We start from the raw sequence: 25,634 nt of genomic DNA, 5'->3' as shown, positions 1-25,634 counted from the left end.
GCTGTGGGCACAGCCAAGGGACTTAGGATGTTGGTCTTCCAAGATAGCACTGCCCCTCTCCCATCCCCCAGCATAGATACACACCACACTCCACACACTTAGCTGGTTTCCTAAAGTTTTTATCCTGGCTGCCAAGGGAAGCATTAGGCAACAGCCACAGCTGACTCCCAGAGTGCCCAGCAGAGAGAGCCCAGCTGTGTCTGCACATACATTTGGGCTACCCAAGTGTCTCTCTTTGTCTTCTGCATCCCTTGTCAGCCAGTATCCAGATCAGGGCTGGGCTGCAGAATATGCTCTCTCCAGCATTATTTCGAAGGCCTGCTGAGTCTCCGAAGTTTCTTGAGTTGACTGAGCAGCTCAGAGATAAAAGACTGTGGGAGAAAAAGCAATGAGATCAAACAAGAAGTCACAGTCACCATGCTGCCCTCCCTAATCTGTCTTCGAATGTCCCCCAGAGCAAGAAAAGGAAAGAATTGTCAAGGGTCAAGCTTCCCTTTCAGATGTTCCTCTTTATTCATCCTAGCCTCCCCCGTTCAGCATCCTCCCACTGTGGAAACAGAATATGCCTTACCTCTGTGTCACAGGGGCAGTCTCGGAGAATGGCCTGAAAGAGAGCAAGGTGAGCTAAGACATATGACTTCCCCACAAGTGCCTATCAGTCTCCAAGATCCCTCCCCTGTAACTTGGTTCTTTGCAGCTGGCAGTTAGCTCGGTTGGTTAGTGTGGCCCTGTGAATTGGTACTCAGGACACCCAGGGAAACAGGACCTAAGCTTCCAGCCCAACTTCAGTCCCCAGCTTCCATCCTACCTCCAACTGAGTCCTCTGTTCCTCTGTGGATAGTTCCATGAGCGCTTCCAGATCAATTTCAGGCTCTGAAGGAGCTTCTTGACTCTAGTTGAGAGTAACAGAGAGATTTGACCCCCTGGTGCAAGAACCCAGCTCTGCCTTCAACTGCTCATCTTCCATATTGATCCCCTCCTCAGCTTACTCAGAATGCTCATTAGTTATTCTATCCAATAAGCATTTACTAAACACCTACTATGTTCTATATGAAAGTGTTAAGAGTTACTCAGGAAGAGGGTCTTCTCCCAGAGGAAAGCAGATCATGAGTTCCAGAGCAACCTCAGAGTGAGACCTCGTCTCAGGGAAGAGATGGCTCCCAGGAGATGGCTCAACTTAGACTTGAGAGTGAGTCCTTGTCTAAGGAGGGGATGGCTCTGGGGAGACATCTCAGCAGATAAGAGCACTAGCTGCTCTCCCAGAGAATCTGAATTAGATTTTCAGCACCCACATGGAGGCTGCAACTGTCTGCAACTCCAGTTCTAGGGTTTCCTGCACCTCTTCCTGTAGTACCTTGGGTACCAAGCACTTGGAGAACAAATACATATGCAGGCTAAATACCTATACACATAAAATAATAAGATACTTTTCTGAGTGTGGTGGTGCACACTTTTAATGGCAGCACTCGGGAGGCAGAGGCAAGTGGATCTCTGTGAGTTTGAGGCCAGCCAGCCTGGTCTTCACAAGAGTTCTGGGACAGCCAGTGTTATGTAGAAAGACCAGTCTCAAAAAAAAAAAAAGTGCCAAGCAATGTGGCACACACCTTTAATCCCTGCACTTGGGAGGCAGAGGCAGGCAGCTCTCTGTGAGTTTGATGCCAGCCTGATCTACAGAGCGAGTTTCAGAACAGCCAGAGCTACATAGAGAAATCCTGTTTCAAAAACCAAACAAATAAAACCTCTTAAAACCCTAAAATAGGAACATGGAAGCTTAGGAACTGGGCATGGTGGTGCATGCCTGTAATCCCAGCATCTGGGAGGTAGAGACAAGAGGATCAAGAGTTCAAGACAACCCTTGGCTACATGGCAACTTCAATGTCCGTTTAGGCATTGAATAAGACCCCATCTAAAGGGCAGGGGGAGGGCTAGAGAGAGGGCTAAAAGCACTGGCTGCTCTTCCACAGGATCCAGGTTTGAGCCTCAGGACTTGTGTAGTAGAAGTAGAGCGCCAACTCCCTCTTCTATATGTGTACCGCAGATGTGTGGATACATACAAATAAATAAATGTTATTAACAATTAAAATAAGCATGGGGCACAGCAGTGAGTGCTTGTAATCCTAGCCCTGGGAAGGTAGAGACAGGTAATCTGTGGGGCTTGCTGCTAGCCAGCCTAGCCCACTAGTGAGTTTCAGGCCAATGAAAGACCTGTACTTCCGGGGAAAATGCCCGGTGTGGTGGTTCATGCCTTTAATCCCAGCACTCAGAAGATAGAGACAAGCAGATCCCTAAGAGTTGAAGGTCAGCCTGGTCTACACAGCTAGCTCCAGACCAACTAAAGCTGTATAGTGAGAACCTGACTCATAAAACATCAAATGGAGTCCTTCTAGATAGCTCAAGATGGTCCCTAATTTGCTATCCTTCTGCCTCAGCCTCCTGAGTACTGGGAATATAGGTGTGTGCCACCATACCTAGCTGAATATTTTATAATCATTGTTTAAAGTGTGTGTGTGTGTGTGTGTGTGTGTGAGAGAGAGAGAGAGAGAGAGAGAGAGAGAGAGAGAGAGAGAGAGAAACATAGACATAGATGTGGGGTCAGAGAACAGCTTGAGGACTTGGGTTCCCAGGACCAAGCTCAGGTAGCCCGTCTTGCACAGCAAGCACCTTTACCGCCAACCACCTCGCCAGCTCCCATCTGTACTTTTCTCTAGTGGTTTCCAAGTTTCTGTTTCCCCATTTGGCTGCTTAATCATTTGGAATCTGCCTTTCTAGAAGCATGTGTCTAGCCGTTGCTGTGAACTTGGCACTATGAACTGGGGAACCTCAGTGAACAAAGACCTTGACTTCACACAGCCTCCATATTACGGCAGTTAATGAGTCATAGCATAGATAAGGAGCCAGACCAGATGGCACACCAGTGTAATCCTAGTAAAGCTGAGACAGGGGGCTGCTATGAGTACGAGGTCACCTTGGATTTTATATTTAGTAGAAGACCCACCATCATGTCTCAAAACACAAGGAAAACTGGTAACAACAGCAGCAACAAAGTCAGATACAATAGCAATTATATAATTTGTTTAAATTATATTAAATAAAATATATTAAAATGATAGTAATTAAATTACATATTTCGTTTAAAGGCAACTGTTATTTGAGGAACTTCTTCGGAGATGGAAATATTTCTTACCTTGATGATGTAACATTTTATAAAGGAAAAAATACACCCTCTATTGTTTTTTTGTTTTGTTTGTTTTGCTTTAGTTTGGTTTGGTATGGTTTGGAACCTGTCCTGGAACTCTTTCTGTAGAGCAGGCTGACCTCGAACTCACAGAGATCTGCCTGCCTCTGCCTCCCAAGTGCTGGGATTAAAGGCGTGCGCCACCACCCCCTGGCTCATCCTCTGTATTTTTATGTACACTGCAAAAGGGCACATTTTACTGTATGTCAGTTTATATTCAATAAAACTGACTTTGTAAATTACAAATAAAACATATCAAATGAAGTAGCAAAAAGGAAAATAAGGCTTATCTACCTTCTTGCTCCTCTCACTAACAGGTAACACTGTTAACACTTGAAGACTTCTGCACTTTTTAAAATCAATATTTCTTGAGTTCTCACTTCCCCCTAAGCTCTCGACACCCTTCACTTCTGCCTCCTATAACTCATCTCTTTCAGCCCTCACACACTTTATAGCTGCTTATTAAAGGCACACTGTGTATCAAAGGTGACAGTGAGTCTTAGGGCTGTAACAGCAAGACAGACAGACAGCACTATCCCGTCCTTGAAAAGCCAAAGACAAGTGAAAGAGCAGTTACAGGTGGTAACAGAAAGATGCCGAGATGAGAGACCATAGGAGGACGTGAAACGGAAAGCTCACCAAGCCAGGGGCCAGGGAGAGTCCTGGAAGAAGCAGCCTCTGCAATCTGGAGAGTAAAAATTAGTGAGATATCGGAAAGTTCAGCCTGGAGTGCTTGCCTAGCATGCACAGTCCTGACTCAGTCCCCAGGACCAGCAGAAACCCAGGACACTTATAATCCCAGCAGGGAGGTAGACGGAAGGTCAGCCTGGGCTACTAAGCCTGAAACGAGACTCTGTCTCCAAAACAAACGACAAATAAACTTAACCAAATCCTTATGCTCATCGTCTTGGGGGTGAGGGGGGAACAGGACTAGGTGATTCTCACCATGTAGGTGACTAGGTAGGACATTGCACAAATGTACAAACAAAAGTCAGAGGTCATGACACACCTGTAGTCTCAGAAAATGGGAAGCTAAGGCAGAAGAATTGCTAGAAGCTTTAAGGACTACATAGCAGGTAAAGGCCAGCAAGGGCTACACAGCAAAATTTTCCTTAAAAAATAAAAACAAGCCGGGCAGTGGTGGCAGATACCTTTATTCCTAGCACTTGAGAGGCAGGGGCAGGCAGATCTCTTTGAGTTCGAGGCCAGTCTGGTCTACAGAGTGAGTACCAGGATAGGCTCCAAAGCTACAAAGAGAAACCCTGTCTTGAAAACAAACAAACAAAAAACGAAACAAAGCAAAAGACCCTGGTCAGTCCTGGTAGCACACACCTTTGATCCCAGCACTCAGAAGGCAGAGGCAGTCTGATCTCTCTGGGTTCAAGGCCAGTCTGGTCTATATAATGAATTTCAGGCTAGCCACTGCTACATAGTGGGACCCTATCTGGCGGGGGGGGGGTGCAAAGGGATGGTTCAGCAGATAGAGGTGCTAGCCACACAAGGCTGATGACTTCAGTTTGATCTCCAGATCCCACAGTGGAAGGAGAAAACCAATTCCTGGAAAGCTGTCCTCTGATCTCTACATGTGCATGACGACACGTGTGAGCTCACATTCAGACACAGATCATACACACACACAGAACACACACACTAATAAAATAATTTTGGAAAAACAAAAGCAACAGGTGTGGTGGAACAGTCAAGAATCAAGGCAGGAAGATCAGAGGTTCAAGATCATTCTTGGCGGGGGCTGGAGAGATGGCTCAGTGGTTAAGAGCATTGCCTGCTCTTCCAAAAGTCCTGAGTTCAATTCCCGGCAACCACATGGTGGCTCACAACCATCTGTAATGAGGTCTGGTGCCCTCTTGTGGCTGCAGACACACGGACAGACAGAATATTGTATAAATAATAAATATTTTTTTTAAAAAAAAAAGGTGGCTGGAGAGATGGCTCAGAGGAATAGAGCACTGGCTGCTCTTCCAAAGGTCCTGAGTTCAATTCCCAGCAACCACATGGTGGCTCACAACCATCTGTAATAAGATCTGGTGTCCTCTTCTGTACTGCAGGATATATAAAGGAAGAAACCTATATACATAATAAATAAAAATCTACATGAGACTGTTTCAAACAACACAAAAGGTGGGAGGGAGGCTGGAGAGATAACATCTACAGTGCTTGTCACACAAGCATGAGACCTGAGGCTGGTCCCCAGCGCCTCCATAAAAAGCCAGCCTGTGTCAAGTGTCTGTAATCCCAGAAGAAAGGCAGAGTTTGGAGGACCCCTGGACCTTGCTGGTCTGCCAGCCTTTCTAATCAGCAAGGCCCAGGTCCCAGTAAGAGACTCTGTCTCAGACACACAAGGTGTGGCCAGGGCTGGGAAGATGGCTCAGTGGTTAGGAGCATCAACTGTTCTTGCAGAGGACTCCCACATCAGGCAGCTCACAAACTCCTGTAGCCCCAGGTTCAGGGGATCTGACATTCTCTCAGCATCTTTGGAGAGGCATGTGGTTCATATATATAAATGAAGGTAAAACAATCCTACACATAAAATAAAAATGAATTTTTTAGACGTATTCATTTTATTTTATGTGTATAAGTGTTTTGCCTGCATGTGTGTGTCTAGGGAGGTCAGAAGAGTGTGCCACATCCCCTAGAGCTGGAGTTATGGATGGCTGTAAGCCACCATGTGAGTGCTGGGCACCGAACCTGGGTCCTCTGCAAGAACAACAAGTGCTCCTAAATTCTGAGACTTTTCTCTCCTCTCAAAAAAATTAAAAAAGGGGGGCTGGAGAGATGGCTCAGAGGGTAAGGGCACTAGCTGCTCTTCCAGAGGTCCCGAGTTCAATTCCCAGCAACCACATGGTGGCTCGCAACCATCTGTAATGAGACCTGATGCCTTCCTTGCCAGCAGTACATTGTATGCTCAATAAATAAACTTTAAAAAAGAAGCACTCGTGAGTCGGGCGGTGGTGGTGCACGCCTTTAATCCCAGCACTTGGGAGGCAGAGGCAGGTGAATCTCTGTGAGTTCGAGACCAGCCTGGTCTACAAGAGCTAGTTCCAGGACAGGCTCCAAAGCCACAGAGAAACCCTGTCTCGAAAAACAAAAACAAAAACAAAAGAACAAACAAACAAAAAAAAAGAGCTAGTTCCAGGACAAGCTCCAAAGCTACAGAGAAACCAAAAAGGAGTTACACCTGAAGCTGACTTATAGCACGTGCGTGCGCGCGCGCACATACACACACACACAATAATAGGGTTTCTATTGCCATGAAAAGACACCATGACCATGGCAACTCTTAACAAGAAAAACATTTAATTGAGGTGCTGGCTTACAGTTCAAAAAGATTCAGTCCATTATCATCATGGCAGGGAACATGGCGGCATGCAGGCAGACAGGGTGATAATGCCAGGAGCATCAAATCCTCCAGAGCTAGAGTTTCAGGCAGTTCTGAGCTGCCCAATGTGGATTCTGGAGATTGAGCTTGCCTTTTCTACAAGAGCACTAATGTGCTCTTAACCCGTGAGCCATTGCCCCTGCTAAAGTAGCTGCACTTAAAAAAATTTTTTTTTCATTCGTGGTTCAGTTTGATCGATCTAATACATGTTTCTAAACTTTGTTGGGATCAGTCCAAAGTTGCCTTTAATCCGGAGAATCATTGGCCCTCCCAGTGCAGAATGACCTTTTTGAGGTCTCTATTGAATCCCTGTATGTGACTGTTCAACTCGTTGCTCAGACTTGATTTATGTCCAGTCCTAGTAAGGTCTGAGAATCATCAACCTCTGTGCCTCAGTTCCTCACAGTTGGTCCCTAGTACTCAGCAGAAACTGTGAATTCTAGGCCAAACAAGGTTATATAGTAAGACCTTGTCTCAAAATACCAAAAATAGATAAGAGTCAAGTGGAGCATCAAGAAGAAATAATATTTTAAATAAAGACTTTACTAGATGGAATTAACCCTACATTTAATTCTAAGAGAGAGAGAGAGAGAGAGAGAGAGAGAGAGAGAGAGAAGACAGCCCAGGAGGTGGATGCTAAGTAGGATGCAGAACACAGCCCTGGCCTGCTGACCATCAATCACCCTAAGTTTGTATATCAGAACCTCAGAGGGCAGGAGAAGAGCCAGGGCAAGGTTTGCCTCTAACTCCAGCTACTCTGAAGTCTGGAGTTCAGGGCTAGTTTAGGCTACACAGCAAGACCCTTTCTCAAAACTAAGTAAATAACTATATAGACGTTTGGGGCTGTTGAGATGGCTGAGTGGGTGAAGGCGCTTGCTGCACAAGCCTAGAGCCCTAACTTGATCCCTGGAAAGCACATAAAAACAGGAGAGAGCAAACGCCACACACACTGTGGCATGAATACCCACATATATCCATCATGTGTGCACACATGCAATTTTTATTATTATTATATTGATTTTTTTTCAAGAGAGAGTTTCTCTGTAACCCTGGCTGTCCTGGAACTTACTCTGTAGACTAGGCTGGCCTCAAATTCACAGAGCTTCACCTGCCTCTACCTCCCAAGTGCTGGAATTAAGGGCGTGAGTCACCATGCCCAGCCATAATTTTTTTTAAAGAGTTTAGAAATTTGCTTCTATAAAAAGACTCCTGACCCCAAACCATTACTATATCATTATGTTCTCAATATATGTTGACCATGGCGGACCCTACAGTAAAATGATGATAATAAAGGATTGTATCAGAGCCCCAGCATTTTTTCCTTCAAGTCCCCTCATTCCTAATGTCAGGGCCTTGCACATGCTAAACACGTGCTCTACCACTAAGCTTCCACCCTCAGCCCTCATATACGTTTTGAATTTCCAGAGAAGAACAACCCCACTGAGATGAACAAGTGTGGTAAGCCTGTGACACGGTCGTGTGTGGTGGCTTCTTGTCAGCCGTTGCCTGATTTGATCCCCGTTCTCACCTTCATTCCACACCCAGACCATGGAGACTAGCAACGGAGAACAGCCTGAAAGAGCTAACAATGTCTGACACATTGACAATACCTGTTGCTTTGTTTTGTTTTGAGACAGGCTCTCACTATGTAGACCAGGCTGGCCTCAAACTCATAGAAATCTGCCTGCTTCTACCTCTTGGTGCTGGGGTTAAAGGTGTGCACTACCATGTCCAGCTGGCAACTTTCTAAAAATTATCATCAATCAATCCTCCTCCTCATCATCATCATGTGTATGATGGGAGTACGTGTGCCAAGGTCAGAGGACAACTTTGTGGAGTTGGTTTTCTCTTTCCACCTTTACTTGGGTTCAAGGGATCAAACTGAGGTCACCAGGCTTGTGTGGTGGCACCTTAGCCACCTCAGTGAGTCCGACAACACTTTCTGTGTACTTATGTATTTGGTGGCACTCAGGAGTGATGTGAGACCCAAGTTCTCACACATGGTGAGCAAGTGCCCTACCTACACTGAGCTATAGCCCCAGATCTTTTGTGTAGTTTTTACTTCAACATAGGGTCTCACTGAGTTGCCCCAGCTAGCCCCGAACCTGCAATACTTCTGCCCAGTCTCCTCAGTAGCTGAGATTATAGGCCTGTGCTACCAGGCTTGGCAACCACACTTTTTAAAAAGTTAAAAATGTAATAGACTGCCAGGCACTGGTGGTGCACGCCTGTAATCCTGTCTCTTGAGAGGCAGAGGCAGGTGGATATCTGTGAGATCAATGCCAGCCTGGTCTACAGAGCAAGTTCCAGGGCAGCCAGACACAAAAGCCAAAAAAAAAAAAAAAAAAAAAAAAAAAAAAAAAAAAAAGGAGTAAAAATATAATAGGTTGTTGCTTTAAAATGTCACCATCCCAACAGGAATGTGTTCCAGCTGTCACCAGGAAAATCCAGTATCATGGAAGCTGCAGGAAGGAAATATTTCGCTCTCGGTCAGTGGTGTCCCCTGCTGATGTGCATGTTAGATTTACACCTAATGCAGTGGATAGCAAACTGAGTCAGGGGACTGAGTGGTTGGAAGTAGGAAAAGTCAGGACAAGTCGTGACTTTAAGGGCCTGACATGAAGTAAAAACCTAGGGGATAGAAACAGCGGATGGAGCCGGTTGTTAAACAAGGGTCTCCTTAATGTACAGCTGATTAAGTCCCTGCCTAGAAGTCAAATCCTCAGGTGACTTCTGGAAAACAGACGCTTCAGGGCCCTCAGATTGTGTATATCCCCAGATTTCATTCCCCACAGACCCCAGGCCAAGCTATACACCTAGGGGGACATTGGTCCTCTGAGGAAGGAAGGTTGGTGTCGTTAAACTAAACAAGTCACAAATCCCTGTAACCATTCCCAACAGTGCCGCAGGGCAAGGTGGGCAGGTTAGAGCCCTGGAGGCAGACCCGAAACTGAGTAAGTTGAGTTACCTTGACCTCTAAGATGCCCAGCCACCTGGAACTTCCCAGGTGGTTAGCTGCTTCCTGTGGGCACCTTTGGACAATTGCCATGGCAACTATAGGCCAGCGGTTTTATGTCAGTCACTGCCCGGGAGTGGTCCTCTCATGGGCCTCGTTTGCCCGCATTGCGGGCACATTACTATACACCCTCCCCTCCTCCATCTTCACCTCGTAAATGAGGCTCTTCAGCAGGACTCGCCCTGAGGTGTCTGGAATAGGAGACTTTTCAAGCAAGTGCCCAAGAAACACTTTGAAACAGAAACTAATCCAGAGGGGAGGAGCGGGAAGTGGTGAAGTGGGGTAGAGGAGGCGCTGCAAAACAACAGGTGGGGACCAAGAGAGTCTACCTCTCTAGCTCCCCACTCGGGGGCCTCTCTCTACCCTCTACAGCTAGGCTAATGCTTCAGCAGACAAGAGCAACCCGTGTACTAAACGGACACAGGACACAGTAAGCTTGCAGGACTGACCAGGCTCCTCCTGCCAGCCTTTCCTATTGCCGTAGCAGGACGGCCTCCTCACTGGCAAGAATCACAGGGCCTGATGCAGGACCCAAAGAAGAAGGGAGTGGGGTAAGGAGGCAGGAAGGAAGGAAGGAAGGAAGGAAGGAAGGAAGGAAGGAAGGAAGGAAGGAAGGAAGGAAGGAAGGAAGGAAGGAAGGAAGGAAGAAGACAGACAAGCTAAACACTCTTGTGATCAATGAGAACTCCCGGTCCTGTGGGTTAGCCTCCTGGGCCCAACCATGGGGCCTATAAACCGCCCCATGCATGCACCTGCTTTAGCAGATTTCAGTTCTCACTGGCTGTTCAAATAAGTGCCCAAACTCTCCAGCTAGGGGCCGCACTATACTCCTACTCCCATGGCTTCCCAGCTGTATGACTTTGAACAAGTCACTTATGTTTCCCAGGTGGCTTCAAATTCACTAGGTCGCTGAGGATACCTGTGAACTTTTGACCCTCTAGCTTCTACCTCCCATAGAAATGTGCCACCATGAGCCATGAGCACCGTGCTGGGGGGGGGGGGGAGTCAAAGCCAGGACTTCACGTACACACTCTACCAGCTGAGCTCTCCAGCCCCAAGTCAACACTCTCTCAGCTGAAAGACAGCACCTGCCTGATGGAGCTGTGGGGAGGGTTAAATCAAATAATGCGTGCTCGGACTTGCATTGAGGCTAGGGTGCCGTTAAGAGGTCAAAATGTTATCCTTGAGGGATCAACTGGGAACAGAGTTGGTGAAGGTGCCCCTCCCGTGACCAGCGGCAAGACCCAGCCTTTCCCAGGCTGAAGCTGAGGAAAGGCGGTTAGAGAGGCACACACAAAGCCAGCTGGGGTCACGGTATGGGTGCTCTTCCTTGCCTGTTCCGTCTAGTTCTAAGAGAGTGGAGCTGGCCCACATCTGTGCCGTCAATATGGTACATGAGACCGTCAGCACTTTAACCACATCTATGGGACCTGGGACCCACATTTTAAATTTTATTTCATCTTCATTCATTTACAGCTAATAGCCACAGTACTGCTAGGGACAGTACTGGACAATGTGGCTCTCTGCATGGACGTACACCAAAAAGACATAAAAACAAGGTCTGGCCAAGCATGGACTCTTCAACTGTCATTTGACTCTCAGAAAGTCTTAGCAAAGAGATACATCAGGCAAGGAGAGCCCCTTGCATAGCTCAGAAACGGAGTCCAGGCAATGTTAAAGGACCTTTTCCATAGCACACAGGGGTTAAAGACACAGTCAAGACTTTCCTTCCATCTGAAGAAGGAGCATGCTCCGTGACAACATCACACATCGCCCCTCCAGCTCCCCTGGGTGTCTCCAAGCAAGCCGTCTGAGTATCGGGACCTGGCCTGGGTCCACAGTCTCCGGCAGCCTCCCTCAAGCTACCCACCTGGAAGAGCTCCTGCAGCTGAGCATCTACCCACTGCTCCATCTCCAGCCAGCGCTGCAGATGGCCCCGGTCATACTTCACCGTTAGCCGGCTGGGCCTCCGGGACCTGGGCAACTTAGAGACGTCCAAGTGAGTCTTTGATTCTGAGTCTGTGGAAGATGTCCTCCTCCTCTTCTCAGAAGCCCAGTGGACCTTCTTATCGGGGTTGTCGGTGTCAGGCTTGGGAGATGTACAGGAAGCAGGACTTGACGACAGCATGGACAGATCGGACTGGGCCAGGAGCTGGGGGAAGCTGCCCGTCTAGGCAAGAGCATGGAGGAAAATGAGGGGACAGAGGGAGAGTGGAGGGAGAGTCCCACAAGGAAGAAAGGGGGTGGGAAGAGGGCCAAGACGCTTGGGAGGGGCAGGGGTCAAAGATCAATAGGGCTTTGTTTAGAGCTGGGAATGAGTCTCCTGGCTTCTCCCTGCCAGCCAGTGGCATTCAGGGCCATACTCCCTCCCTTCAGCAGCTGCTGGGGCCCACAGAAACATAAACCTCAGACAAGCAAAGGTCAACAGGCTGCCAGGCCTTGAGAAGAGGAAGGAAGGAGCCTGGGAATCCTGAGTGGGTGTGAGGCTCCCACCTGTCTCCCATGGATAGCTCTAGAAATGTGACAAAAGTCATTCACCTGAATTCTCTCAGCAACCCATCTTCTTGGAACTAAATGGCCCACAGCGCCCGGAGCAGCTGTGGAGATGGCCCACTGCGGGTCCGAGCAGCTGTGGCCAGACAGTTCTGGTTCCTGCAGAAGGATTCCTGACTAGAGTGAGGCACCACCCAGGGCAATCTCAGCCAGTGGACAGAGTTGGCAGAGAGCTACCTCTGAGCCTGTGGGCCCCGTGGCCCAATGGACCCCGTGCCCTGTGTTTGGGTGTGTCCAAATTTTATCTGCTATCGGCCCTGCTATTGTGATTGTTAAGGCAAATTTATGCAAACTGGCCTACATTGAACGTTATCATTCATGAGCCATGATTATTGTCATGTGTCCCTTCCTGATTCAGCTTCTTCCTGTTAAAAGAAATTTGCAGACCTAACTTCACACAGAAGTTGAGACTCAGATTTGTAAACAAGCTTGCCATCTTGTGTACAAATAATGTTTTCATTTATTTAGTTCTTTATTTTTAAAAACTTAAATAACTTAAAGTTATAGAAAACTGGAGGTTTTGTGGTTTGTTTTTTCTTTTTCTTTTTATTTTATTTATTTATTTATTTTGATTTTTTTTTTTTTTTTTTTTTTTTCGAGACAGGGTTTCTCTGTGGTTTTGGAGCCTGTCCTGGAACTAGCTCTTGTAGACCAGGCTGGATTTATTTTGATTTTTGAGACAGGGTTTCTCCGTAGCTTTTGGTGCCTATCCCGGAACTAGCTCTTGTAGACCAGGCTGGCCTCGAACTCCCAGAGATCCGCCTGCCTCTGCCTCCCGAGTGCTGGGATTAAAGGTGTGCGCCACCACTGCCCGGCTGTTTTTTCTTTTTAATAAAGAGCTCAAAGACAAATAAATGGAAAAAAAAAAAAAAAGCTTTCTCCCTTCTCCGTATGTAACTACTAACTCCTACCATCATTTTTGGCTTTAGTCTCTTGAAATAATGATTGTCCTTTTATGTAGTTCATGTGTGTGTGTCTGAGTGTGTGTGTGTGTGAGAGTGTGTGTGTGTCTGAGTCTGTGTGTGTCTGAGTGTGTGTGTGTGTGAGAGTGTGTGTGTGTCTGAGTGTGTGTGTCTGTGTGTGTCTGAGTGTGTGTGTGTCTGAGTGTGTGAGTGTGTCTGAGTGTGTGTGTGTCTGAGTGTGCTGAGGGTAGAACCAAGGCCTTACATGTAGAGGGCAAGCACTCTACCATTGATCAATGATTGATTAAATCTTGAGTCTTATACATGCTAATTAAAAAAATAAATATTTCCTTTTTTAAATTTAACAATTTATACACTAATTAAAGTGTATATTTTTATTTTTTATACATTTTATTGATATTTATTGAGCTCTACATTTTTCTCTGCTCCCCTCCCTGGCTCTCCTTTCCTCCCTTCAATCCTCTCCCAAGGTCCCCATGCTCCCAGTTTACTCAGGAGATCTTGTCATTTTCTACTTCCCATGTAGATTAGATCTATGTAAGTCTCTCTTAGTGTCTTCATTGTTGTCTAAGTTCTCTGGGATTGTGGTTTGTAGGCTTTCTTTGCTTTATGTTTAAAAACCACCTAGGAGTGAGTACATGTGATAATTGTCTTTCTGTGTCTGGGTTACCTCACTCAAAATAATGTTTTCTAGCTCCATCAATTTTCCTGCAAAACTCAAGCTGTCGTTATTTTTTCTGCTATGTATTACTCCATTGTGTAAATGTACCACATTTTTCTTATCCATTCTTTGACCGAGGGGCATTTAGGTTGTTTCCAGGTTCTGGCTATGACAAACAATGCTGCTATGAACATAGTTGAGCACATATCCTTGTGGCACGACTGAGCATCCTTTGGAAAAATACCCCAAAGTGGTATTACTATGTCTTGACGAAGGTTGTTTCCTAATTTTCTGAGAAATCACCATGCTGACATCCAAAGGGGTTGTACCAGCTTGCATTCCCACCAGCAATGCAGAAGTGTTCCCTTTTCCCCACAACCTCTCCAGTATAAATTGTCATCAGTGTTTTTGATTTTGGCCAAGTGTAAGATTGAATCTCAGAGTTGTTTTGATTTGCATTTCTCTGATGACTAAGGATGTTGAACATTTCCTTAAGTGTCTTTCAGCCATTTTAGATTCTTCTGTTGAGAGTTCTCTGTTTAGGTTTGTACTCCATTTTTTATTGGATTATTGTTCTTTTCTTAGCCATATCTTGAGTTCTTTGTATATTTTGAAGATCGGACCTCTGTCTGATGTGGGGTTAGTGAAGATCTTTTCCCATTCTGTAGGCTGTCATTTTGTCTTGTTGACCGGTCCTTTGCTTTACAGAAGCTTTTCAGTTTTAGGAGGTCCCATTTATTAATTGTTTCTCTCAGTGTCTGTGCTGCTGGGGTTATATTTAGGAAGTGGTTCCCTGTGCCATGCGTTCAAGTGTATTTCCCACTTTCTCTTCTATAAGGTTCAGTGTGGCTGGCTTTATGTTGAGGTCTATGATTCATTTGGACTTGAGTTTTGTGCATGGTGATAGATATGTGTCTATTTTCTTTCTTCTACATGTTGATATCCAGTTATGCCAGCACCACTTGTTAAATATGCTTTCTTTTTTCCATTTATTATTTTTTGCTTCTTTGTGCTCAAAGATGTGTGGGTTGATATCCGGGTCTTCTATTCGGTTCCATTGGTGGTCCTGTCTGTTCTTATGCCAGTACCAGGCTGTTTCCAGGCTGTTTTCAGTACTGTAGCTCTGTAGTTTGAAGTCAGGGATTGTGGTGCTTCCAGAAGTTCTTTTATTGTACAGGATTATTTTGGTTATCCTGGGTTTTTTGCTTTTCCATATGAAGTTGAGTACCGTTCTTTCGAGGTCTTTAAGAATTTTGCTGGGATTTTGATGGGTATTGAGTTGAATCTGGTTTTTTTTTTTAATTTTATTTATTTATTATTTTGTTTTTAAAGTTTTATTTATTTTGTTTACAGTGTTCTGTCTGCACGTGTGCCTGCAGGCCAGAAGAGGGCACCAGATTTCATTACAGGTGGTTGTGAGCCACCATGTGGTTGCTGGGAATTGAACTCAGGAACTCTGGAAGAACAATCAGTGCTCTTAACCTCTGAGCCATTTCTCCAGCTCCCTTTGTTTTGTTTTTCGAGACAGGGTTTCTCTATAGCTTTGGAGCCTGTCCTGGAACTAGCTCTTGTAGACCAGGCTGGCCTCGAACTCACAGAGATCCGTCTGTCTCTGCCTCCCGAGTGCTGGGATTAAAGGCATGTGCCATCACTGCCCGGCTAAAAAAATAAATATTTCTATGTATTATTCCTGTGTATGAGTGCAGGCAAGCACATGCCACAGCATATGTGTGGAGGTCAGAGGACAGAGTTCTCCTTCCTCAGTACTGAAACAAGAGTACACTCCCAGCAAACTGGCCTGCGATCTGGGTGAGTCTCCTGTCTCTGCCTTAACATCACTGATAAGAGTTCTGGGACTACAGATGCGCAGCCCTGGGGACAGATTTTCCGTGGCTTCCAGGAGCTAAGCTTGGGTCATTCAGTTTGCACTGCACCAGCCTAATTTTTTTCTTTTTTTCCTGTCTTTCTTTTTTTCTTCCTTTTTTTTTTTTTTTTTTTTTTGTGAACCAGGTTGATTTCAAACTTGCTACATAGCTGAAAATAGCCTTGAACTTCTCTTTTTAAAATATTTATTTCAAACCGGGCAGTGGTGTCATATGCTTTTAATCCCAGCACTCGGAAGGCAGAGATAGGCTGATCTCTGTGAGTTCGAGGCCAGTGTGGTCTACAAAAAAGTTCCAGGACAGGCTCCAAAGCTACAGAGAAGCCCTGTCTCACAAAAACGAAAACAAAAAAAAAATCAAACAAATAAATAAAATATTTGATCTGTTTTCTTTTGCTATGATAAACAGCAGGACCAAGAGCAGCAAGGAGAGGAAAGGGTTTGTTTCACTTGAGGCAGGAACTGCAGCAGAAGGGCTGGGAGGTAGTGGCCACACTTTTAATCCCAGCACTTGGGCAGAAGAGGCAGATGGATCTCTGTGAGGTGAGGCCAGACTGGTCTGCAGAGTGAGTTCCAGGACAGCCAAGACTACAACAGAGACCACAGAAGGGTCCTGCTTACTGACTTGCTCCTCATGGCTTGCTCTGTCTGCTTTCTTATAGAACCCAAGACAACCTGCCCAGGGGTGGCACCGCCCATAGTGAGCTGGGCTGACTCATTATCACAAATCATTAATCGAAAATATGCCCATAGGCTTGCCTCAGGCCAATCTCATGGAGGCGTTCTTCTTAGTCAAGATGTCCTCTTTCCAAATGATCCTTGTTTGTGTTGACAAAAAGCTAACCAGCATCCCTCTGGTCTTCTGCAAGAGGGGCAAGTATTCTCAGTGCTGAGCCATCTCTCCAGTCCCGTCTTGAACTGGTCCTCCTGTCTTCACAAATACAAGGATCACACTGATTTAGCAGCCCAGATCTTCTGGTCCATTAGGCAAACACTCTACTAACTGAGCTGCATCCCTAGTCCCTAACATTTGTTTATGATCTTCCTTTTAGGTCTTGTAATGGTTGCCTTGATAATGTTAAGTTTTTGTGCTCAGTGTTCTGACTTCCACTATTATATGTTGACTCCTAAGAAACAGCTTTAGAAAAAAAGCCAGTGCTGGGCATGGTAGCAAGATCTTGTCAAAAAAAAAAAAAAAAAAAGCCAGGTATGGCGGCTAAAACCTATAATCCCAGTACTTGGGAAACCGAGGCAGGAAGGATGTTTAAGGCTAGCCTGAGCACATAGTGAGCGCTGGACCAGCTCGGGCTACAAGTATAAAAGCCTATCTTTAAAAAAATGAACAGAATGAAAAACTAGTTAGGTATATTTAACAGAATTTGGTAATGGACTGGAAGACACGAATGTGCAAACGTCACGGATGCTGCACAGGGCACTCAGGCCTGGGGCTGTACTGAGTCTGTTTGTTTCTAAGGTGGGGGATGGTGAGGTTCTATATAAGCATGCAGTATGGGCACTGTGAAGCCCAGTGGCAAAGGGTGACAAAGAGGACAAAAGACTGGCATTCTCAGCCCCAGTTCTCACGCGACTTTTCCTTCTCCATTACAAAAATTTTATTATAAATAAATATGTTACCCAGGTGGTGGTGGCGCACGCCTATAATTCCAGCACTCGGGAGGCAGAGGCTGGCGCATCTCCAAGTTCAAGGCCAGCGCTGTCCAAAGAGGGCGTTCCAGGACAGCCAGGGCTACACAGAGAAAGCCTGCTTGAAAAACCAAAACATTAACAATTTAAAAATGAGAATGTTACTACAGAAACCTTTCAAGACCGTGACTTAGCGACTTTTCGTCGCTGTGATGGCACACGGCGACCGAGGAAACTTGTGAAAGGAGACAGTGGACGCTTTCACGGGGTTGGAGTCCATGATGGTGGAGCACGTGCAAGACGACAAAAAAAGCTTGATGTGAAAACAGGAAGTAGAGGGAGACACACCGGGAATGGCGCATAGCACCCTAAGTGGCGCGTGCCCAAGAAGGCCACACTCCCTTATCCCTTCCAAGCAGTTCCGCCAACTGGGGTCCAAATATGAACATAGGGGGCCATTCTCATTTAAACCATCACACGGACATTGCGGCTGTAATCTCCAGCACTGAGAAGGCTGAGGCAGAAGGATCCCTGTGAGTTCAGGACCAACCTGACCAGGGATCAGTGAGATCATTTTTAAAAACAACAAGAGAACACATTTCCCTGTGCTGCAAAGAATGTACTAGTTACTACCTAGCCCACTGACCCCTTGCCCTGTAATCAAACTGCTCTTTCAAAAAAAAAAAAAAAAAAAAGTGACTGGGGGTGGGGTGAGCTAGAAAGTTGGCTGCTGCTCTTCCAGAGGACCAAGGTTCAATTCCCAGCACCTACATAACAGCTCACAATTGTCTGCAGCTGCAGTTCCAGGGGATCTGAGGCCCTCTTTGGACTTCCGTGGGTCCCAGACACAAATGTGCATGTACATACTTGTAGACAAACACTCATATACATAAAATAAAATAAGTACATCTTTGAAAGTGCTATACACAGTTATTTGGAATATTTTGGGTTTTTTTTCGGGGGGGGAGGTTGAACAAGGTCTCATTATGTACCCTTGACTGTCCTGGTGCTCACAATAGGCTGGCCTTGAATTCATAGAGATCTGCCTGCTGGGATTGAAGATACATGCCACCATGCCTGGTGGAATATTTTAAACATATTATTAAAGACGGGGTTTTATGTATCCCAGACCAGCTTCAAACTCCCTGTAAGACCCAGGATGACCTTGAATTCCTGATCTTCCCGCCTCCTCCCGACTGCTGGGATTACAGGTGTGTTTATCCACTCCTTGTTTACGTCATACTGAATCAAACCCAGGGCTCTGTGCATGCTAGGGAAGCTTTTTCATTATTATTATTATTAGTTTCTTTATTTTTCAAGACAAGGATCTCTGCACAGCACCAATTAATTATTCTGGAACTTGCTCTGCAGGCTAGGCTGACCTTGAACTCAGAGAACCACCTGCCTCTGCCTCTCAAATACTGGGCTTAACTGCCTGTACCACTATGACAGGCTAAGTGTTACTTTCTCTCTCTCTTTTTTGCAAGGGTTTCTGTGTGTAGCCCTGGTTGTCCTGGAACCTGCTCTGTAGATCAGGCTGACCTTAAACTCACAGAAATCCACCAGCCTCTGCCTCCCAAGTGTAAAGTTCTACACCTGTAGCTCTACAGGATGGTCAGCGCTACTGTTACGGTTTGCGAGTCTCTGGGCAAGGGGCTGGAGATTGAAACACGCAGAGACACAGAGACTGAGACAGACAAAGACAAAGAGATGAGGACATGAGTCATCCTTGATACAAGAATGCCAGGTTTATTGTGCTCAGGGCCAAGTTTATTGTGCTTATATAGGGCTCTGGCCACGCCCCAGCTCTAGGAATCTTTCAGCGGCTGACCCATCAGCCTGCCATCAAGGTCTTGTGCTCAGAGCAGCTGAAAGCACAGGAAAAACAAGCTGCTCACAAGGAATTTAGGGTACAGGGGCCCACAGCCCCTAATAGCTCCCAACACCCAAGTGCTGGGATAAAGGTGTGCACCACCACTGCCCAGAAGGTCTTCTATTTTTATTGGAATGCATTCATCATACATAACGGTGAGTTTTGTAATGACATTCCTATGAAGTACACCATGTACTCTGACCACATTCGCTCCTCCATACAATTCCCTTTCTCTCGAACTTCCTGCCAGTCCCCCAAACAATAAACTATTTTCTACTTTCATGTGATATTGTGATGTGTGTCTGTGTGTATATAGTGTTATTTTTGGAAGCAGGTCTTACCCTGTAGTTCAGGCTGACCCAAAACTCACTATGTAGCCCAGGCTAGCCTAGAACTGTGGTAATCCTGTTGTCTTAGCTGCTAAAATGTTCAGACTTCTGGCATAAACCTCCACACACCATAACTAGAGGTTTCTTTCCCGCCCTCCAGTTCCTGAATGACCACTCTGAGGTTTATTACAAACTGTTTGGCCTATTAGCTCAGGCTTATTATTAACTAGCTCTTACAAATTAAATTAACCCATTTCAATTATTCTATATTTTACCACAAGACTCATGGCTTGTTATCTCACATCTTGCTTCTCCAGTGGCTGTTGGTGTCTCCCTCAACTTCGCCTTCTTTCTCCCTGTATTCAGCTTGGCTTTCCCACCCAGTTATATTCTGCCCTGCCATAGGCCAATGGTAATAAAACATAATAACAGCACACAGAGGGACATCAACACTCAGCTTTCTCTCTCCTTTACATAAGTTTATGATAGTGGCCTGTGGTGGTTTAAGTGAGAAATGTCCCTCATAGGCTCAGGCTTCTGAACACTTAGCCATCAGCTGGAGGTGCTGTGATGGGGGAGGTTTAGGGGGTGTGGCCTTGCTAGAGGAAGTGTGTCCCTGGGGGCTTTGAGAGCGCCTTGCCTCAGCCTTCTTCCAATTGGCTTTCTCTGCCTCATATGTGTGCTTGAACATGTGAACTCTCGGCTTTCTACTCCTACTTCCGTGTGTGTTGTGTGTCGCTAGGCCTCCATGCTATGATGGACTCCTACTCCTCTGAATCTCCATGTCAGGCAAACCCTTCCTTCTGTCTGTCAGTTGTTTCTGGCTATGATATTTACCGCAGCAACCGAAAACTACTTAGCAAATGGCCTACTCTTGAAAACATCGCTTTATTTCTCCCACAACTTATTTATTTTTAAATCTATGTATTTTTATTTTATATGTGCATTGATGTTTTGCCATGGCTGTTGAATCCTCTGGAACTGGAATTATAGTTGTGAGCTGCCATTGTGGGTTCTGGGAATTGAACCCGGATCCTCTCAGAGCACAGTCAGTGCTCTTAACCACTAAACCATCTCTCCAGCCCTCCCCCACAATTTATTATAAGAAAATCCCTATTTGGACCTGGTGACATGCCTATATTCCCAGGACTTGGGAGGTAGGTCTTAGTGATTTAACAAGTTTAAAACTTCTAGGTTAGCCTGAGCTAAAAACAAAGAAAACACACACCAAGCCAAGGTAGAAACTAACAGATTTCTGGGCTCCTATGGCTTAGCTAGTGTGTGGGATATTTGTACATTGTGAAAATGTATTGATTGTAGTGATTGGTGGAATAGAAGCTGAACGGCCAATAGCTAGGCATTGGCAGGGATAGGCGGGACTTCTGTGTAAAGAGAGAACTCTGGAAAGAAGAAGGCAGAGTCACCAGCCGGATGTGGATGAAACTGCATGAGCAGAACGGAGAAATGAGGTAATGAGCCATGCGACAAAATGTAGGTTAAAATAAATGGGTTAGTTTAAGTGATACAGCTAGTGAGGCCTGCCTAAGCTACGGCCAACCTTTCATAATTAATAATAAGTCTCCATGCTGTTATTTGTGAGCTGGTGCCACCCCCCAAAGAAAAACCCGCCTACAAGCTAGTCTAGCCTACTTAGTGCAGTCCAGGACAGTGAGATACCTATCTCAAAATAAAAGTGGACAAGTCTGAGAAACAACTGAGGTTGTCCTCTGGCCCCTACATGTGTGAAAGTGCACTTGCCCCCATGTTCATCCACACGCATGAACACACACACACACAAACACACACACAACTTGTTTCTACACTAACCAAGAGAATTAATCTAGTTGAATCATTGAAAGAAAAAAGTTTGAAAGATAGGTTTCAAACTCACTATGAAGCAGAGAGCTGAGATTACTGATAGACATAATAACCTAGCTCATTAAGAAAACCTTAGGCAAGACTCTACTTTTAAAAGATTTTAAAAGGGGAGCTGGATAAGGGAATGGAGAGATGTCTCAATGGTTAAGAGCACTTGCTGCGGGCTAAGCAGATGGCTCAGAGGTTAAGAGCACTGACTGTTCTTCCAGACGTCCTGAGTTCAATTCCCAGAACCCACATGGTGGCTCATAGCCATCTATGATGAGATCCAATGCCCTCTTCTGGTGTGCAGGCAAAATGTAGACCGAACATGGTATGCACAATAAATAAATAAATCTTTTTTTTTTAAAAAAAAAAAAAGTACTTGCTGCTTTTGCAGATGATCTGTATTTAGTTCTCAGAACCCATATGATAACTCATAACTGTCCATAAGTCCAGTTCAGGAGGACCTGATGCCCTCTGCTGGCCATTGTAGCCACATACAGGCAAACACACGGAAACCAGGAGATAGTGATGCACACTTTTAACCCCAGCACTCACGAGGCAGAGGCAGGTGGATCTCTGTGAGTTTGAGCCCAGCCTGGTCTACAAGAGCTAGTTCCAGGACAGGTTCCCAAGCTGCAGGGAAATCCTGTCTCGAAAAACCAAAAAGAAAGAAAGAAAGACAGAGAGAGAGAGAAAAAAGGTTTTTGTTGTTCATTTGTTTTTGAAACATGGTTTCTCTTCATAGCCCTGGGTGTCTGGGAACTCACTATGAACTCACAGATCCGCCTGCCTCTGCCTCCCCAGGTGAGGAATTAGATAAAGGTAACTGCCGCCATGGCAAGCTCAATTAAGAAAGTTTTTGAAAGTGAGCTGGATACAGTGTATCAAGATTGTAATCCCAGACCTTGAAAGGGCAAACAAACGGGTTAGGTCAAGGCTATCCTCAGCTACATAAGACCCTGTTTCAAAACAACAAAAAAGGTCAGTTTTACTTTGTAACTAGGCTAGTCTTCTGTTTCAGCTATTACTGACATCCTTTCTGGTTGGATGAATCCCTGGAGCTGTGTAGAGGAGGGCAACAGGGGCTATAGACAGTTGCACACCTATAATCCCAGCACTGGGGAGCAGAGGCAGGCGGATCTCTGTGAGTTCGAGGCCAGCCTGGTCTACAAGAGCGAGTTTCAGGACAGGCCCCAAAGCTACAGAGAAACCCTGTCTCGAAAAACCAAAACCAAAAACAAACAAACAAGCAAACAAAAAAAACCACTTGCTTTAAAACACAGGGTTTGGATCCCCAGAAATCCACATAAGCGCCTGATGGACATGGCAGCTTGCCTAGACTTCCCGACTCATAAAGAGACAGAGGGGAACCCCAGAGTGGACTGGCGAGCAAGATAAGAAACTTTGCCTCAGTGAGTCCAGGGGAAGTAATGGCAGATGGTTCCTACCATCGAATTCAAGCCACAACCAAATATCAGTTTCTTTACCACACACTTCCAGAGACTCTAAGATCTGACGCATTTGGAGGGGCCTGACGTACGGTCACAGCAAGGATGGTAAGGCAGAGGAGGGACAGGCGTGTACGGAAGAGGACAAAGACCAGGAGCAGCCCCACTCCACAACCTGTTCTCATGGTAACTCATCCAGTCCTTCCAGCATTAACCCAGTTCCTTAATGATCTAATTGCCACCGAAAGGCCGCACCTCTGGACACCACCGCCACAGCAAATTTCATCACGAGCTTCCAGGGGACCAAACCGTATTGAAACCACGGCAGCAGGCACCCCAAAGGAAACTGGCTGCTCATCACTTGAAAATGATTTTTTATTTCTGGCAAGGTGAGTCTGAAGTTAAGAGCAGAACTTCCAGAGGAAGTCAGAATGGCAAGCACAATAAAGCCCAGGGCGGGGGTGCAGAAGCAGTGAAGTGAGCCTGCCTTGAGCCAGGCCCCGCTCTGCCACTTAGCTGCCGTGGTCCAACGTGCTGGCTCACCTGCCCGAGTCTGTTTGTTCAACAGTACAATGGAAATAAAACAGAACTTACTTCCGTGGTTTGGTCGGATTGTACTGGGTAATTCGTGGGAAGTGCTCAGGAACAAGGCTTGGACATGTTCAATGCCTGATAAATGTGTTTGCTGTTTTTGCAATGCTGAAGAACCAAACTCTAGATTTTGTGTATGTAAAGCACGTGATTTACCACCATGAGTTACATCTCCCAACCCGAACACAAGGGTCTGGCTTCATTTTAACTTGTTTTTTTTTCTGAAGCAAGGTCTCATAGAGCCAAGGTTGGCCTCAAACTTGATTCTTCATCAAGATTGGTCTTGAACTCCTGATCTTTCCCGCCTCCTCCAACCAGGCACTAGGATTATAAGCATGTACCACCACACCCAGCTTTAAATATAGGTATTTCTGATATCATGTACATAATGAATGTAATAAACTTCTGGCAATGTATATTATCATAATGTGCTCTCCTGTGGTAAGATATTCTCTTCTGTATAAGCTTTACAGAACATAGGAATCAAACTGACAAAACCCTTCCTTCCGAGCAACTGTACCATGGTGTTTCTCCCCCAGCATACCATTAGGAGCATCACTAATGGGGCTGTGGAACCCAAATATATCCAGAGAAGGTTTGGCATCCACTAGTTTTTGCTCCCAGTATCTGTAACATGAGCAGCCAGAGGATTTGCAGTTGATAAAGGAAAAATGATTCTTGGCTCCAAGGTCTATGTGAAACCTTTGGGTGAGCAAATGGGAATTTCCATGGTAGGGGGAGGTTCAGCCACCATGAGAAGGAGAATCTCGGCGGTGGTGGCGCACACCTTTAATCCCAGCACTTGGAAGGCAGACGCAGGCAGATCTCTGTGAGTTCGAGGCCAGCCTGGTCTACAGAGTGAGTTCCAGGGCAGCCAGGGTTACACAGAGAAGTCTAAAAAAAAAAAAAAAAAAAAAAAAACTTGGTTCAGTTCCCAGCACCCATATGGAAGCTCACATCTGTCGGTTACTCCAGTTCCAGGCGGATCCACTATCTTCTGGTCTCAACAGGCACCAGGCACACACGTGATGCACACACATACATACACTCATACACGTTTTGATGGGTATGTGTGTGTAAATATCACAAGTATGCAGGTGCTTGAGGAGGCCGGAAGGGGACTTCAGAGCTCCTGGAGCTGGAGTTGCAGGGGCTGAGATGTGGATACTGGGAACTGAACTCCAGTTCTCTCCAAGAGTACTCTTAACTGCTGAGCTACCTCTCCGGACCTTTTCTGGGGGGAAGAGGGGGCATAAACAGGACAACTCCTGCCAGATGTAGTGATTACTCTTTGTAATCCCAACACTAGGAAGTGAGGCAGAGGAACGTGACTTTGAAGTCAGAACCAGGGACGCCCATCAAGACCCTGCCTCAGAAATAAATGAATCTGAAAGAAAATAGATAGAACCAACGAATTCTGCGACAGAACGTCCGAGGTGCCCACTGCTGTGTGAGAGGCATTATCTCAGTCCTTCAGTGAGCTGGAGTCCAAGCAGCGAATTTATGGGGAAGAGAGTGGTCAACTACTCACTGGGAGTTCCCCTTCTCGGGATAAGAGAATAAACCTGAAATTCAGGGAATGGGGCCGCATACCAACAAAAGGTGAAGAGTTCAAAAGGAAATGCCAACACAAAATGAAGGAGAGGCCCAAACAAAAGGGAATGAACTCCTGTGGGTGAAAGCGGGGAAGCCAGGATACCAGGAACCACCTGTTCCTCAACTACGCCAGAAAGGAGGGCTGTCTAGAGCTGCACCTCCGCAACACGCATCCCTGAGGCTGGTTTTCACGAACGCAACCTACCCAGCTTCGGGGTTCTCTTCCTAGTGGGAAACTGGAAATGATGTCCTGAGGGCAGGCCACAGGCAGCGAAATCGTTTGCATAGGTGTCCCCAACTTTTCTCCTCCAACCCCTTCCAAACGCCTCCAGCCAAGGGCAGGGAACGCGAGCTCTAACCGGAAAGGGAGGCCGGAGGCTGCCGCACCCTCGCCACCTCGCAGTGGCGTCGCGGCCCAGTTTGGGCTTTCGGGATGCACCTCTGATCCTCTGGGACCCTACGAGTGGCTGGACTCCGTGGAGCCAGTGTAGAGCCGCCTCCAGGGCATGTGGGCCTCACCCACGCCATGGGGCGTCCGGACACCACCGGTGCAGCGGCTGGGTCTGGGGTGGTGGAGTCGCCAGGCGGGTCCAGCCGGAAGTTCTGCTGGGCAGGGCGGTGGG

General features: G+C 46.2%; 1 protein-coding gene across 2 annotated transcripts; it reads right to left on the bottom strand.

Annotated features, from left to right (window-relative positions):
• Nucleotides 1–206: 206 nt before the first annotated feature.
• Ppp1r14d (protein phosphatase 1 regulatory inhibitor subunit 14D) lies at nucleotides 207–25,632 on the bottom strand. Of its 2 annotated transcripts, none has more exons than XM_057780753.1 (5): nucleotides 25,217–25,632; nucleotides 11,519–11,818; nucleotides 809–892; nucleotides 572–604; nucleotides 207–371 (listed from the first exon to the last, which is right to left on the bottom strand). In XM_057780753.1, exons 1-5 carry the CDS (start codon nucleotides 25,295–25,297, stop codon nucleotides 306–308), a joined length of 564 nt encoding a protein of 187 aa, XP_057636736.1. In that variant the 5' UTR covers nucleotides 25,298–25,632; the 3' UTR covers nucleotides 207–305. The 2 variants fall into 2 exon arrangements, with proteins under 2 accessions (XP_057636736.1, XP_057636737.1); XM_057780754.1 differs by having other exon boundaries at nucleotides 25,371–25,518.
• Between the last annotated feature and the right edge of the window lie 2 nt (nucleotides 25,633–25,634).

This window comes from Chionomys nivalis, chromosome 9 (genome assembly GCF_950005125.1).
Source record: "Chionomys nivalis chromosome 9, mChiNiv1.1, whole genome shotgun sequence".
Classification (NCBI taxonomy): domain Eukaryota; kingdom Metazoa; phylum Chordata; class Mammalia; order Rodentia; family Cricetidae; genus Chionomys; species Chionomys nivalis.
This window is presented reverse-complemented; position numbering and strand designations above follow the sequence as displayed.